Source organism: Pygocentrus nattereri, chromosome 8 (assembly GCF_015220715.1).
Source record: "Pygocentrus nattereri isolate fPygNat1 chromosome 8, fPygNat1.pri, whole genome shotgun sequence".
Classification (NCBI taxonomy): Eukaryota; Metazoa; Chordata; class Actinopteri; order Characiformes; family Serrasalmidae; genus Pygocentrus; species Pygocentrus nattereri.
Window position 1 is genome coordinate 5043549 of NC_051218.1, and position 16690 is coordinate 5060238.

The 16690-nt window shown below is 43.0% G+C and overlaps 1 protein-coding gene across 1 annotated transcript in view; it reads right to left on the reverse strand.

Annotated features, from left to right (window-relative positions):
* Positions 1–16690, reverse strand: part of jph3 (junctophilin 3) — a 93406-nt gene that overhangs the window by 11690 nt on the left and 65026 nt on the right. The window contains exon 4 of the mRNA XM_017724599.2: positions 3447–3571. Coding sequence (XP_017580088.1) covers positions 3447–3571 — 125 coding nt within the window. The remainder of the gene's footprint in view (positions 1–3446; positions 3572–16690) is intronic.

Sequence of the window (16690 nt, forward strand, 5' to 3'; positions counted from 1 at the left end):
CATATATTTTTTTTCATGTTGTTTACAATCTGGCAAAATTAAAAAAAAAAGCACCTTTGTGGACAGCTTTGATGTGGAAAAATTCCGTCTGCGTTCCTGTGTTTTTCTGCATTGCGTTTGGTGTGTAACGGCCTTTAGCCTGGCTATAAGTCTTCCATTCCATTTGTCTGATGTTTCAGTCATCCAGCTGTATGTTTTCGTTAAACCCAATAAACAAAGTTTGGGAAAATGTGCATTACTTTGCTACGTGCCACCCTACATCTGCACAATATATTGTTTCTTAATCGTTACTGTGGTCACAGGAGGCTTTTAAGATTAAGAGACCCTTATTAGTCCCACAACAGGGAAATTTCACCTCTGCATTTAACCCATTTAATCTGGGCAGTGAAACACCACAGACACACTAGGGGGCAGTGAGCACACTTGCCCAGAGCGGTGGGCAGCCCAATCCGCAGCACCCGGGGAGCAGTTCGGGGTTGGGTGTCTTGCTCAAGGACACCTCAGTCATGTGCTGTCGGCTCTGGGGATCAAACCCGGCAACCTTCCGGTCATGAGGCTGGATCCCTAACCTACAGCCCACGACTGCCCAATAAAGGCTGCTTTATTGCGAATAAGCCTAACGTCAGTGTTAATGCAATGCTGAGAATGACCCACCACCCAAACAATAGCTGCTCTCTGGGGGTCCATGGGGGTCCTGACCATCGACGATCAGGGTAACAAAGTATGCAGAGAAACAGATGGACCGCAGTCTGTAATTGTAGAATTTCAAAGTGCCAAATGACAGAACTTCAGTCTTTGAGATGGTTACTACGGCTGTTTTTAGCTATGGGATGTTCTTTCATCCATTTCTGTCATTCGCAGATTACTTAGTGAGAGTGGGTCTTTGTGTTGTCCTGATAAACTAATCCAGCGCAGCGTGTGTGAGCTCTCTGCTAGGAAACACTGATGTGATGTGATAGTGTGTGAATGTAGGCGTGTGTCGGTACTTGTTTGCAGGTTTGTGTGTGTGTTCTTCGCGTGGGCGCTGTAGAAAGGTCAGTCCTGACCTCCCCTCATCTTTCTGTTGCCTCCACCATCACTCACCCCCTCACTGCACCATGGGGGGAGACACCCCACCCTCCTCCGAACATATACAACGCCCACACACACATACTTGTGCTTATACAGCGAGAATGTGAGATCATACAGTCACCGGTGAAATGACATGTTTCACTGACTAGTGGAGTGTAAAGAAGTTTACACATCCTCTACAGAGAACACACTTAAATATGCCATTTTTTCTGCAACATTTACTGCGCAGTTTCTATTTATTGAGTTTAACATACTGTAATCTGTTTGAGTGGCGAGGTCGTGACGGCACAGTTGCCATCCATCGCGGCTAATTCAACTACTAGGCAGACTGTGATAGTACAAATCTGATTTGTTCCCTTCTTTATCAGATTACGCAGGTGTTTACACACGCAGCAGACATGCAATCATTTACTGAAACGTACAGGAGTGTTGTGATATTCTTGCGTTATGTCTTGTTTGTGGAGGAAAAGAAAAGGCTGATCATGTATCGTTTAACCTCAGAGATATTGTTACCATTATTGCCGTACAGGGTGATTCAAAAAGATTCATCCGGTTTCAAAGCGACATATTTTTACAGCCGTGAGGCGCCGAGGAACCAATCACAATCCAATTGAAAGAGGGGGGTCCTGACTATCAGCCCTTCAGTCTGAGACCCCTGAGCAGAAAGCGTTCTGCGTTCTCCACTTCAATAAGAGTGAATCAGTCATAACTGTGCAGGGTGATTTTCATGGGCAGTGAAGCTCCAACAGCTCAGAGCCATTGGTTCCACATCACTGGATGATCTCCGAAATCCCACTGAAAGAGCCGTGAGTGCAGCGACACCCGACACGCTCAATCCAGTCTGGGATGAGTTTGACTGTGGTGTTGATGTTGTCCTTAAAGCTAAAGGAGGTTCAGACTGAGACCTTGTAGAATTACATGAACTTTATGCTCATTTAAACCGTTTGCAGTTCACTGCACTGATCTGTAACGATTTACAAGTGAAATAAATCATTTTGAAATCTGATTAATCTTTTTGAATCACCTCATACATTTAAATACACACCGATCAGGCGTAACGTTCTGACCACCTCCTTGTTTCTGCGCTCACTGTCCAGTTTATCAGCTCCACTTACTGTATAGCTGCACTTTGTAGTTCTACAGTTACAGACTGTAGTCCATCTCTTTCTCTGACACTTTGTTACCCCCTTTTACCCCGTTCTTCAGTGGTCAGGACCCCCATGGACCCTCACAGAGCAGGTACTGTTTGGGTGGTGGGTCATTCTCAGCACTGCAGTAACACTGATGTGGTGGTGGAGTGTTAAGTGTGTGTTGTGCTGGTCTGAGTGGATCAGACACAGCAGTGCTGCTGGAGTTTTTAAACACCTCAGTGTCACTGCTGGACTGAGAACAGTCCACCAACCAAAAATTAGTTTTGAGTTGGACACTCAAGTAGAACCTAGGGTTAGGATTAGGTTTGGGTTGAGGTTAAGGTTAGGGCCAAATTGGGGGTTAGGACTAGGTTTGGGTTGAGGTTAAGGTTAGGGTCAGGGTGGGGGATAGGGTTAGGTTTTGGGTTGAGGTTAAGGTTAGGGTCAGGGTGGGGGATAGGGTTAGGTTTTGGGTTGAGGTTAAGGTTAGGATTAGGATTAGGTCCAGGGTAAGGATTAGATTTTGTGTAATGTTGGTAATGTTAGATTTGCATAATGAAAGTAACATATTAACAATTCATTACTTACATTAAGTAGATGATTGTTACTTTCATTACATGTTATTGTGTTACTGATAATCTGTTAAGAGTTTATTAATCTTCTACCATTCAAAATAAAGCATTACGTTTTTGCACGTTACGCACAATTTTTGAGAATTGTGTCTTAATATAAAAACATGCCAAAAAAAAGCCAACAAACTTTAAGTGATGGAGATATCCTGAGACAGGGAAGGCTGCTTTCCTGTTAAAGCCAGATGAGCCTCATTGAGGAGGTGAAACTTTATATTTGGCGCTTTATATTTTGGGTTTCAGAAGCTCAGCATGAGTTGCTTTTGGAAAAACAGGACCATAAACACAAAACAATTCATTTGACATGTCAGAATGTACAGGCTAGTGGGGCAAAGCTGATCCCATGTGTTGCCATGCCAACACCAGAGACAGCTGTGATTGGTGCGTTCCTATTGCTCGCAGAAGTTTGCAAATCAAGCAAAGAGTGTACAAAATAATGTTTCAATACTGCAAAATCACTGTTGTTGTGCAAGACATCCTCATATTTACGCAACTATGTTGGAATAAATCACACATTTTGTGTGTTGCTCTGCCCTGTTGCTCTGTAAGTGTTCTGTGTGTGCTGAAGATGCTTGGCTGGTTGCTGGATGAATGTGGAGGTTTGTGTGGTGCTCACCGTTTCCCCGATGCTGGAAGGAGGGTGAGAACTCTTTGGCTGCAACCCTGGCCAACCTGCACTCTTCCTGGGCTTTCTGCGCCGCCGCAATGGCCGCCTCTGCCTTCCCACGAGCATGGGCCGTCCTGCGAGGAGAGAGATTCACAAATGCAGGACTCTGACTTGCTGACAAAAGGTCTGAGGGTGCATGACATCCTTAACTGATGTGTTTTTGAAGCTTGTTAGAGTAGCAGTGTTCATGTACGACATCACATATCACTGCCGCCAGAAGAAAACCTCGTATCTCCATTTCTGTCATTTTTCGTTTTTTTATATTATTTGAAAATACCTCTTGATCTTTACATTGTATGTAAATTTCATGAAGAATGGACCAAAAGAAGCATCCCAAAATGACTTAGAAAAAAGCCTGGTTCCATTGACTTACATTGAAAGTCAAGCAGGTTTTTTCCTTCTCCTGTAAAGTTACCATTTTGGAGATACAAGGTTTTCTTCCAACAATATATATATATATATATATATATATATATATATATATATAGGATGTATTACCATATTTTCACACTGTAAAAAATGTCTTGTCAACTTAAAAATTCTTCATGTGGTAACAAGTAAATGAACTAGTTTTATTCATCTTAAATAAACACTTTGAATGAAGGATTTTTTCAATGAATGTCATTTTTTGAGTTGAGTAAAACTAGTTGAGGTTGCTCATCACCACATGAAGCATTTCTTATAGGTTGGTCTGACGAGTCATTTTTTTACAGTGAACTTAGCAAATCAACTGTTGCTGTTGGCTGTTTACTCAGAGGAGTGAACCTGTCATTCAGTCAGAACTGCAGCGCACATGTTGCTGTATTTTCCATATAAACTCATCCTGACTGCTGACCGATTGTCTGGATTACTGCTTGTTTCGTACTCTGTGTTTTTGGAGGCCGCTGTATCTTCATGCTGTCTTTTCCATCGAGCACACTGTAAACCCTGGAGCTGTGAGAATACGCCAGCGCAGGCCGCTGAATAATTCACTCTGGGAATCGGTTTGGCTCCAGGGCCTCGCTGAGCGCCTCAGCGGTTTCATCTCCCCGCATGACGTTTGATTCAGCGCCGCTCTCGGTTCTGCGTTTCATATGTTTCGCCGCTCTGCGTGATGCGCTCTCAGTGACGCCGTGGAGCCCGGCTGCAGCTGGATTCATTACGAAGTGATATGCCAACAAATATATCACAGTGCTGGACGTTTTCACAATTAGGGCTGGACAGTCTGACCAAATGTTCATGTTATTGTGATAAATTACATCCTCAAACTCATGAACGGCATAGGAACAAGCAGCTGATTGGATGTCAGGCCATTATGTTTATGTTTATGTTTGCTTTTATTTTTTACCAGTTGATTCCTCCTCATGTTCCTTCTTAAGTAGTTTGTCTTTTTCAAATGTTTAGAAAGTAATCTCTGGTCGGATGCTCGTGGGTTTTCATTGCCTTTTTAAATGCTAATGCATTTTGTCTGTTCACAACCCTTAAAAAAGATAAATAGGATAAGAGGGGCACCAGTCATGAATTTTTTTCTGATTCTGATTTCTGTCCAGTAAAATTCCCTGACTGGCTTTTTATGCCTGATTATTAATAGCCTTTATAGTGCCTGAGGCTCATACTGTGTGGGTGAAGTAAACACATGAAATATACTAGTTTCTAGTGTATTCCATTAGAGTTGACACATAAATAGCATTGTACTTTAACAGGCCACACTAGCATTTTTAACTCTTAGAAATAAAACAGTAGTCCATTTCAATAACATACAGTTCCTTTGCAAAAGTATTCACCACCCTTGGCATTTTTCATGTTTTGCTACCTCACAACCTGGAATTAAAATGGATTATTTGAGGGTTTGCATCTTTTAATTTACAGAACATGTTTACAACTTTGAACATTTGATTATTTTTTATTATTATTGTGAAGCAAACAACAAATAGGACAAAATAACAAAACTTCAGTGTGCATAACTATTCACCCCCGCAAAAGTCAGTACTTTGTAAAGCCACCTTTTGCAGCAATTACAGCTGCAAGTCACTTTGGATAAGTCTTTATGAGCTTGCAACATCTTGCCACTGGGATTTTTGCCCATTTCTCAAGGCAAAACTGCTCCAGCTCCTTCAAGTTAGATGGTTTCCACTGGTGAACAGCAATCTTCAAGTCTGACCACAGATTCTCAATTGGATTAAGGTCTGGGCTTTGACTAGGCCATTCCAATACATTTACACATTTCCCCTTAAACCACTCGAGTGTTGCTTTAGCAGTATGCTTTGGGTCATTGTCCTGTTGGAAGGTGAAGCTTCATCCCAGTCTCAAATCACTGACAGACCGAAACAGGTTTTGCTCAAGAATATCCCTGTACTTAGCACCATCCATCTTCCCTCAACTCGGACCAGTTTCCCAGTCCCTGCTGCTGAAAAACATCCCCACAGCATGATGCTGCCACCACCATGTTTCACTGTGGGAATGGTGTGCTTGGGATGATGAGATGTGTTGCTTTTGCACCAGACATAGCATTTTCGTTGGTGACCGAAAAGTTCAATTTTGGTCTCATCTGACCAGAGCACCTTCCTCCAAGCATTTGGAGAGTCTCCCACATGCCTTTTAGCAAAATCAAAACGAGCCTTCCTATGTTTGTCTGTAAGTAAAGGCTTTTTTTCTGGCCGCTCTTCCATAAAGCACAGCTCTATGGAGTGTACGGCTTATTGTGGTCGTATGGTCAGATACTCCAGTCTCTGCTTGGGACACCTGCAGCTCCTTCAGGGTTACCTTTGGTCTCTGTGCTGCCTCTCTGATTAATGCCCTCCTTGCCCGGTCTGAGAGTTTGGGTGGGCGGCCCTCTCTTGGCAGGTTTGTTGTGGTACCACGTTCTTTCCATTTGATGATAATGGATTTGGTGGTGCTCCGGGGGATCATCAGAGATTTGGATATCTTTTTATAACCCTACCCTGACTTGGACTTCTCAACAACTTTGTCCCTGACTTGTTTGGAGATCTCCTTGGTCTTCACGGTGGTGTTTGGTTAGTGGTGCCTCTTGCTTAATGGTGTTGCAGCCTCTGGGGCCTTTCAGAAAAGGTGTGTATATACTGACAGATCATGTGACACTTAGATTGCGCACAGGTGGACTTCATTTCACTAAGCATGTGACTTCTGGAGGTAATCGGTTGCACCAGAACTTTTCAGGGGCTTCAAGGCAAAGTAACATATGCACATGCCAATTTTCAGTTTTTTATTTCCAAAGTTTTATTTATATATATCTCTCATATTTCTCATTTCACTTCACCAACTTAGACTATTTTGTGCAGATGCATCACATACAATTCAGATAAAAAAAAACATTTAAATACAGGTTGTAATGTAACAAAATAGGTAAAAAGCCAAGAGGGGTGAATACTCGTGCAAGGCACTGTAACTCAAATAGCGACTGGCTATTCAGCACAAATTCAGACTCTTAGTCTCCCATCAACAGGACGATGACTCTGCCACTCCAGAGGATTTTCTACACTCTCAGTATGGTCAGTATCACTCAATATCAGGGCTATCTTGATAATGATGCCATATCATACTGCCCACCCATATGGAGAACTTTTCATCAGCTGTGAAGAAGGAAACGCTTGGTTGGCAGTTTTGTGCTAGGGCTGCATAATAGATACATAATTTGGTGATACTGCCCCACACTGCGATCGCAGTATGCTTTCCCAGTGTTCAGAAGTGTAACATTGCAGATGCATATGCATGCAGATCTTGTTCATCTATAAGGCATGTACATGGCTGGAGCGGGGTGCAGTTTGTACAATTTGAAATCCAGTGGGAACAAAACATTTGGACCAGAAACAAAGAAATACAGACCATCAAAAGAAAATTTTAGCGATGGCCATTTACAGAACCAAGCGGGCCATGTACAGAGCCAAAGGCAAAGAATTAATGTAGAACAGGAAAAGAGTACACAGCATCGCTACTGTCCTCCATCTCGGAATCTTTTTTCCCTACAATTTTCTCCCTTCACTAGTTAGGACTCCCTGGAGTCACATGATACCACCAGCACTAGGAGCGTGAAGGCTAACCCAGGCTCCCTCTGAGTCCTGTGAAGCGCCACTGCATCTTTTCCAACTGCCGCTCGCACAGCATCACTGGACACCTGAACACGCCAACCACTAGATCTGTTATGTCAACTAACAGACTGACAAGCATCGAGGCTGGTGATGGGGTTAGAATGGGGGCCATCCTACCAACCCAGAGAGAACGAGGCCAACTGTGCTCTCTTGGACTCCCGGCCACGGACGCCTGTAGCATCGTCAGGGATCGAACTCTTGATCTTCTGGTGACAGGACCAATGCTCAGAGCCCCCTCCGTCTTGGATTTTCATCTGTTTTCTGCCTGCATGTTTCTATTGGTTGACGTGCCTCCATGTCAGAATCCATTTCAGGAAAAGTTGTAACGGTTTGAACTTTTTCGACACTCAACGATGCGTCTTTTCACTGCATACAGGCGCCTCTCTAGTCCAACAGAGCTGAAGCAGCCTTCTAACTGAAATACACTGGGGGGCTGCGTTTCTAATGTCTAGCCCTAGTACAGGACAGCTGAGAGCCAATCAGAGAGAATTATCTTCACGACAATGTTCGTGACTAATGTGGTGCATTCACTTGACGTTATTGATGAAGTGCCCAAGCGGGTCATTTCAGGACTAGGGGGTGCACGGCTTCAGATTTTTGAAAGCTGATTTTTACAGCCGAGTCAACGTCGACTAATCGCTGATGATGGAGTAAGGAATGCTTTGCAACAAGCAACTTTAAAAATTCAAATCTGTGATAAAGACAGAATCGAAAGGTCAGTAGAGCATGACGTGCCCTTTCCATTGAGCCCTAGATCGCATTGCTAGCCTTGGGGAAACCAAAGATACGGACCCCGAATCTCAGTCTGCAAAGCCAGGGAAATTTAGAGCACCATAGCTCTGGAGTAAAGCCTTCCCAGAAGAGTAGAGGCTGTTATTGCAGCACAGACTCACTATTAACACCTTTAATTTCAAAAGAAACATGAAAAACCTGTAAAGATACAACTTCCCCAGTTATTGTGCAGTTCTGGTGCTTCCATGGTACCATCAGTGTGGAGGCCTTTTACTCTTCCTGTTACAGTTTTCCTGCTTCTCTTTCTTTTTTCCCATATCTCTCTCTCTCTGTCTCTCTCTCTGTCTCTCTCTCTGTCTCTCTCTCTGTCTCTCTCTGTCTCTCTCTCTGTCTCGCTCTCTCTCTTTGTGTGTCTCTCTCTCACTATCTCTCTCTTTCTCCCTCTCTCTCTCTCTCTCCCTCTTCCTCCCTCTCTCTCTGACTCTCTCTTCCTCCCTCTCTCTCTCTCTCTCTGTCTCTCTCTTTCTCCCTCTCTCTCTCTCTCTCTCTCTCTCTCTCTCTCTCTCTCTCTCTCTCTCTCTCTCTCTCTCTCTCTCTCTCTCTCTCTCTCTCTCTCTGTCTCTCTCTTTCTCCCTCTCTCTCTCTCCTTCTCTTGTTTGTGCAGTGGCTGTCTTGGTGCAGTATTGCATGTCGATGCGTATTGATTTTGTTCTCTCTCTGTCTGTTTCTTTTTGCTCTTGGCGTCTTCACTCAGGCAGCCGAACCCAGCAGGTCAGGTGTGTGTATGTGTTTGTGTGTGTGTATGTGTATGTGTGTGTGTGTGTGTGTGAGTGAGTGTGATTTGTGATGAGTAGGTTTTCAGTTTAATTGTTGTGTGTGTGTGTCTAATTTGTGAGAGGTGTGTGTGTGTGTGTGTGTGTGTGAGGGTGAGTTAAGGTAAGGTTGGAAAGATGAAGTGCTGTGTGGATTGCATTCACCCCGTGCCTCTCTGGTTGTCCTGGCAACGGGAAGAGAGAGCGTGCGAGGGTGAAGAAAACGTGGAGAGAGATGAGAAAAAGACACAGAGAGAGGAATGCTGTACTTGAGACATTCATGCCAAAAGGAAGAGATGGAGATATAAAGACACTGAGAAACAGATGGAGAGAGGGAGAAAGAGAGAGTGAGATGGAGAGAGAAAAAGAGATGGGTAGAGAGAGTTGGCAGAAAAAGAAAAGGCATGTAGATAGAAGGAATGGAGAAACGAGAGAGGGGGTGGGGGTGAGAAAATATCTATAAGCTCTTTCTTTGTCTTTGTGTGTGTGTGTGTGTGTGTGTGTGTGTGTGTGTGTGTGTGTGCGTGTGTATGTGTGTGTACTACTACTACGGTACTACTTTATTTCACACAACAGTAACTTGCACAAGGACTTACATATTTAAAGTATTCACCAAAAGGGAGTTTTATTAAATATTTAAAGCATATTTAAATATATATATATATATATATATATATATATATATATATATATATATATATAATATTAAATATCTATCCTCTCCATGGATCACCACCTTATCATGGTGGAGGGGTTTGCATGCTTGAATGATCCTAGGAGCTATGTTGTCTGCAGCAAAAGCTCCTGGTAGGGTCTCCCATGACAAACTGGTCCTAGCTGACAGGTCAGACAAAGTGTGATCCAAAATTCCCCCTATGAAAATAATTAAAAAACAGGACTTGTGTATCCTGGCCGGAACAGGGTTACCGAGGCCCCACCCTGGAGCCAGGCCTGGGGGAGGGGCTCGTCAGCGAGCGTCTGGTGGCCGGGCATTTACTCATGGTGCCCGGCCAGGCACCTGCCTGAAGGGTTACATGAGTCCCACCTCCCATCGACCCACCACCAATGGGGGGGGGCAGTAGTAGAGGTTCGGTGCTTTGTGGATCGGGCAGTGTCCGAAGGCGTGGGCCTTGGCGTTCTGATGAAACTGGCTTTTGGAACTTGGAATGTTATTTCACTGGCGGGGAAGGAGCCTGAATTGGTGCGCGAGCTTGGGCTCTGTGTCCAATCACCATATGAGGGGCTGGACTTTATTCTTTTCTGGAGTTACCCATGGTGAGAGGCGGCGGGCAGGTGTGGGCTTTCTCATAGCCCCTCGACTCGGCGCCTGTATGTTGGGGTTTTCTCCGGTGGACGAGAGGGTAGCTTCCCTACGCCTTTGGGTTGGGGAACGGGTCCTGACTGCTGTCTGTGCTTATGCACCGAACAGCAGTTCAGAGTACCCAGCCTTCCTAGAGTCCTTGGGAAGGGTGCTTGATAGTGCTCCTCCTGCAGAATCTATTGTCCTATTGGGGGACTTCAACGCTCACGTGGGCAATGACAGTGAGACCTGGAGGGGTGTGATTGGGAGGAATGGCCTCTCTGATCTGAACCCGAGTGGTGTTCTGTTTTTGGACTTCTGTGCAAACCACAGTTTGTCCATCATGAACACCACGTTTGAACACAAGGGTGTCCATAAGAGCACATGGCACCAGGACACCCTAGGCCACAGTTCAATGATTGACTTTGTAGTCGTGTCATCGGACTTGCGGCCATGTGTTTTGGACACTCGGGTAAAGAGAGGAGCTGAGTTGTCAACTGATCACCACCTGGTGGTGAGTTGGATCAGGTGGTGGGGGAAGATGCCGGTCAGACCGGGCAAGCCCAAACGTATAGTGAGGATTTGCTGGGAACATCTGGCAGAAGAACCTGTCAATCTTCAACTCACACTTCCGTCAGAACTTTGACCAGATATCGAGGGAGGTGGGGGACATTGACTCAGAATGGGCCATGCCGAAGTCATTAAGGTAGTTAAAAAGCTCCTTGGTGGCAAGGCTCCAGGGGTGGACGAGATCTGTCCGGAGTTTCTCAAGGCTTTGAATGTTTTGGGGCTGTCTTGGCTGACACGCCTTTTCAACATTGCATGGACATCGGGGGTGGTGCCACTGGATGGCAGACTGGGGTGGTGGTGCCTCTTTTTAAAAAAGGGGGACCGGAGGGTGTGTTCCAACTACAGGGGAATCCTGGTAAGGTCTATGCAGGGGTACTGGAGAAGAGAGTCCAGCTTATAGTCGAACCTCGGATTCAGGCGGAGCAGTGCGGGTTCCGCCCTGGTCGTGGAACACTGGACCAATTCTTCACCCTCTCCAGGATCCTAGAGGGCTCATGGGAGTTTGCCCAACCAGTCCACATGTGTTTTGTGGATCTGGAGAAGGCATTCGACTGTGTTCCCCGGGGTATTCTGGGGGAGGTGCTTCGGGAGTACAGGGTACATGGCTCTTTGCTATGAGCCATTCAGGCCCTGTACAAACAAAGCAGGAGCTTGGTTCGCATGGCCGGCAGTAAGTCAGACTCATTCCCAGTCAGAGTCGGACTCCGTCAGGGCTGCCCTTTGTCACCGATTCTATTCATAATTTTGGATGGATAGAATTTCTAGGCGCAGTCAGGGGATAGAGGGTGTCTGGTTTGGTGACCTCAAGGTCACATCACTGCTGTTTGCAGATGATGTGGTCCTATTGGGGACATGAGGTCGTGAACTTCAGCTTTCGCTGGATCGGTTTGCAGCCGAGTGTGAAGCGGCCGGGATGAGAATCAGTACCTCTAAATCCGAGACCATGGTTCTCAGGTGGAAAAGGGTGGAGAGCCCTCTCTGGGTCAGGGATAAGTTTAAGTATCTCGGGGTCTTGTTCACGAGTGATGATAAAAGGGAGCGGGAGATTGACAGGCGGATTGGTGCTGAGTCAGCAGTGATGCGGGCTCTTTACCAGTCTGTTGTGGTAAAGAAAGAGCTGAGCCATAAGGCAAAGCTCTCGATTTACCGGCCGATCTACGTTCCCACCCTCACCTATGGTCATGAGCTTTGGGTAATGACCGAAAGAATAAGATCACGAATACAAGCGGCCGAAATGAGTTTCCTCCGCAGGGTGTCTGGACTCTCCCTTAGAGATAGGGTGAGAAGTTCGGTCATCCGGGAGGGACTCGGAGTAGAGCCGCTGCTTCTTTATGTCGAGAGGAGCCAGTTGAGGTGGTTCAGGCATCTGGTTAGGATGCCTGTGGGACGGCTCCCTCGTGAGGAGTCACAGGCAAGTCCACCAGGGAGGAGACCCCAGGGAAGACCCAGGACACGCTGGCGTGACTATATTGCCCAGCTGGTCTGGGAGCGCCTCGGAATCCCCCCCGGAGAGCTAGTGGAAGTGGCTGGGGAAAGGAAGGTCTGGGCCTCATTGCTTAGGATGCCCCCGCGACCTGAACCCCGGAGAAGCGGAAGATGATGGATAGATTAAATATCTATTTAGGGCTATCAAACTATTAAAATAATTAATCACAATTAGTTGCATTAGTCCGTGCATCCAAAGAAAGAGTGTATATATCATATATACAGTCAATGAGTGTATATGCCATATATTTTGTACACACACACACACACACGTACACACACACACACACACACATATATATCATAATTGCAGCCATTCAGTGTTTATATCAAATATTTCATATATACAACTAATTAATATCATACATATCATAAATACAGCCAACGAGTGTATATGTCATATATATTATATATAAAGCCAGTGAGTTTATATCATACATATCATATATACAGCCAAAACATATATATTTCATATATATCATATATGCAGTCAGTGGTTCAGCTTCTCTGTGATTGTAGCCTCTCACTCTCATTAATTCAGCTTGTGGGTTTCTTGTTACTGAAAACAGCGCTGTGTTTTACTTGTAAACGATATTTCAGATTCACAGCATGGCAGCAGCTGGAAATAACTTTTATCAAGGGAAAACATTAATAGAAATGGTCATTTCAAAGCTGTATTGAAAGAGCCCTAGCGGTGTCATAGCAACAGCACACGAACAGCTGAGTTTCATGCAGAAACTACGGAGGGTTTGCAGGTTGAAGTTGGGAAAATGCTTTAATAGCATTACAAAAAATTGTGGTGTTACTGAGAAAAAGAAATGGACAAAAAAAACACAAAGCTGAATGATGGACTGACCACTCCAGAGTCCAGACCTCAACACCACTGAATGTCAGAAAATCATCAACCAGCTTCTAAGACTAAACTTTGGAGGCGTGTCTGCAGATTCTTTGAGAAACTGAAAGTGTCTGTGTTTACATGCAAAAATTTCTGTCAATCCGATGGAATACATTCCAATTATAGATTAAGACTGAGGTTTTTATTCTCACTCTACTCAACAACCTGATGGAAAACCTTTGTTTACATGCTCACTACAAGTAATCTTAGCCAAAATGACACGCATGCGTGGAGAACCACTTGGTGTAGACGTTACCATGACAACCAGCATCCCGTGAGTCCAGTCAGAGTGAGATGAGCAGCAGTGAGCAGTGATTGTGTTTTTAATTGCTTTAAAATGACGTCAGACTCAGGAAAACGTCCTTCACATGTCCTTATTAAAGAAGGCCGAGAGGAAGACGTCGTGTTCCGAGACTCATAAGCTGGACGTCCGTCCCACCACCGTCTTTTAAAGACCAGAGCATAAACTTAGTCTCCTCTGCAGACCAGTTTCTGCTCCTCCATGTTGAACGGTATAAACTCTCACTATGATGCGACGCACATAGAACACAGAACGTACTTAAACTTTCCGATAGGGAAAGTAATCAGTTACAGGCGTTTACATGGATGTTATTCTTCTATTTAACAGATTATTTACAGGATTACCCACCTTAATCAGTTAGACAGAAACTGTATTCCAAATGGCCTAGCCTATTCCAATTGATGTGTATACATGGACTTATTCTTTTCCCATTAAGAATAAGCTATTAGTCGGATTATTAATGGATTATTAGGCTGCATTTAAACGTGGCTAGTGAGTCTCCTGAAAAGAGTGGAAGCTGGAATTAAGGTAAAGAGTCACTCACTGAACACTCAAACAGCTGAGAGTAGAGTTAGCTGTTGAGGGTTCTGTGTCATTTTCTGATAAATAAACAATTTCTGCATTTTCCTGAGACTGAAGAATGAATAACTTGTATTTAATGGGCGTTTTGAGTGGAAATGAAATACATGAAGGTGGTCACTGCCTTTTGTACAGTGCTGTGTGTGAGTGTGGTGATGTGTATTTATATCTTTCTGAGCTCCTTCACCACTTCAGGTTTAAACATGACTGATCATTCCATGACATCACCCACATTCATACACTCACTCCCTTACCCCTCCCTAACATACCTCCCTCCCTTCCTCTCTCTCTCTCTCTCTCTCTCTCTCTCTCTTTCTCATTAACACATATTTATATCTGACAGACACACTGTCACTGTCCCAGAGCCTTTCAATGAAATGGAGCTACTGGCAATCCATTCATAACTTCTGTGGCTGCAAAAATGAAGGTGCTTATTCGAATGCACTCATTTTACACTGAAAGAATCAATAATAATCCCTTATAATAATAATCTTCAGTAAGATATCGAGCTCTCAGGCTCTTTACAAATGTGGCAAATAAACACAGCTTGGTGTATTACTGTTGTCTCTATTCCTCTACTGTGGAATAGAGCAAACAGTTCCTTTAGTTACATCTGTCAATTCAGTGTTAAATAATTATGAATCGTACCAAAATAGTCTGCGATGCATTGAATCATTTGGAGAAAACAGAAAACAATTCTGAATCATATCAAAATAATCTAATCAATTAATGGTGTAGTTTCAGTTTTCATGATTCACTGAATCATTTCCTAAAGACTCATAATTGTAAAGGATTCAAAACTTCAAAACTGTGCTTTGACATATATCACTAACAACCATTAAATAGTTTGAGTTTGAGATTATTTTTAAAATAACTAACCAAATAATTTGAATCAAATTGAATCATGGTGAAATGGAAGCTTTCAGGATGCAGTGAATCATCAATCATCAAGAATAATGGTAGTAATTGAACCAGTTCATTGTGATTCATTAAAAAGCACAGTATTTTTAGCATTATTCTGATTTGTACCAAAATAACTGATCAGAGTAAATAATAAAATAATTGATCAGAGTGAGTTGTGATGAAATATACGCTTTTATAATGCACTGAAGTGAATCATTTGGATGTCGAAGACTCGCTCCCCTAATAACCAGTGAACAGTTTCAGAATTTGAGATTTTTCTGGAAAATCATTCTGTCATCAAATTGAATCGTGAATGAATCGTGGAGAATTGTTTTAGCTGAATCAGTTCCTAAAGAATCATAATCATAAATGAATGAAATGACTGTGAAATTGTGGATTTACACGCATAACAACTGCCATATGGTTTGAATATTTGAGATTATTTTAATTCTGAATCATTTGAACCAAAAATAATTGAACCAGACTCAATTTTGGTGAAATATATGCTTTCTCAATGCACTGAATCGTTTTTTAAAGCATCATTATTGTAAGTGAATCAATCCACAGATCTACACCCATAACAGCCACTGTACGGTTTTAGTATTTGAGATTATTTTTAAACGTAATTATTTGAACCAAAATAATTGAGTCAGTCTGAATTGTGGTGAAATGTAAGCTTTCTCAAAACACTGGATCATTTCGTAAAGCATTATTATCTTTGACTGAACTGAATCAAATCATTGTGATTTCATAGATTCACACCCATAACAGCCACTAGATGGTTCTAGTTTTTGAGATTATTTTAAATCTGAATCATTTGAACAAAATAATTGATTCAAACTTAACTGTGATGAAACATTAGCTTTCTCAACTCACTGAATCGTTTCCGAAAGCATCATTATCTTTGACCGAACTGAATCAAATCATCATAGATTTACACCCATAACTGCCACTTTATGGTTTTAGTACTTGAGATTATTTTTAAACGTAATTATTTTAACCAAAACACTTGAGTCAGTCTGAATTGTGGTGAACTGTAAGATTTCTCAAAACACTGAATCATTTCGTAAAGCATCTTTATCTTAACTGAATCAAATCATTGTGACATAGATTTACACCCCTAACTGCCACCATATGGTTTGAATATTTGAGAGTATTTTAATTATGAATAATCTGAATCAAAATAATTGAATCGAACTTAATTGTGATGAAACATTAGTTTACTCAACTCACTGAATCATTTTCGAAAGCATCATTATCTTTGACCGAACTGAATCAAATCATCATAGATTTACACACATAACTGCCACTTTATGGTTTTAGTGTTTAAGATTATTTTTAAACGTAATTATTTGAACCAAAACAATTGAGTCAAGTCTGAATTGTGGTGAAGCGTAAGTAGTCTCAAAGCACTGAATCGTTTCCTGAAGAACGATTCACTATCATAATTGATTAATCGAATCATTTTGAGGCATGAGATTTACGCTCCTAAGAGCTGCTGTATGCTAGAAAACCCAGTACCTTCCTGCTG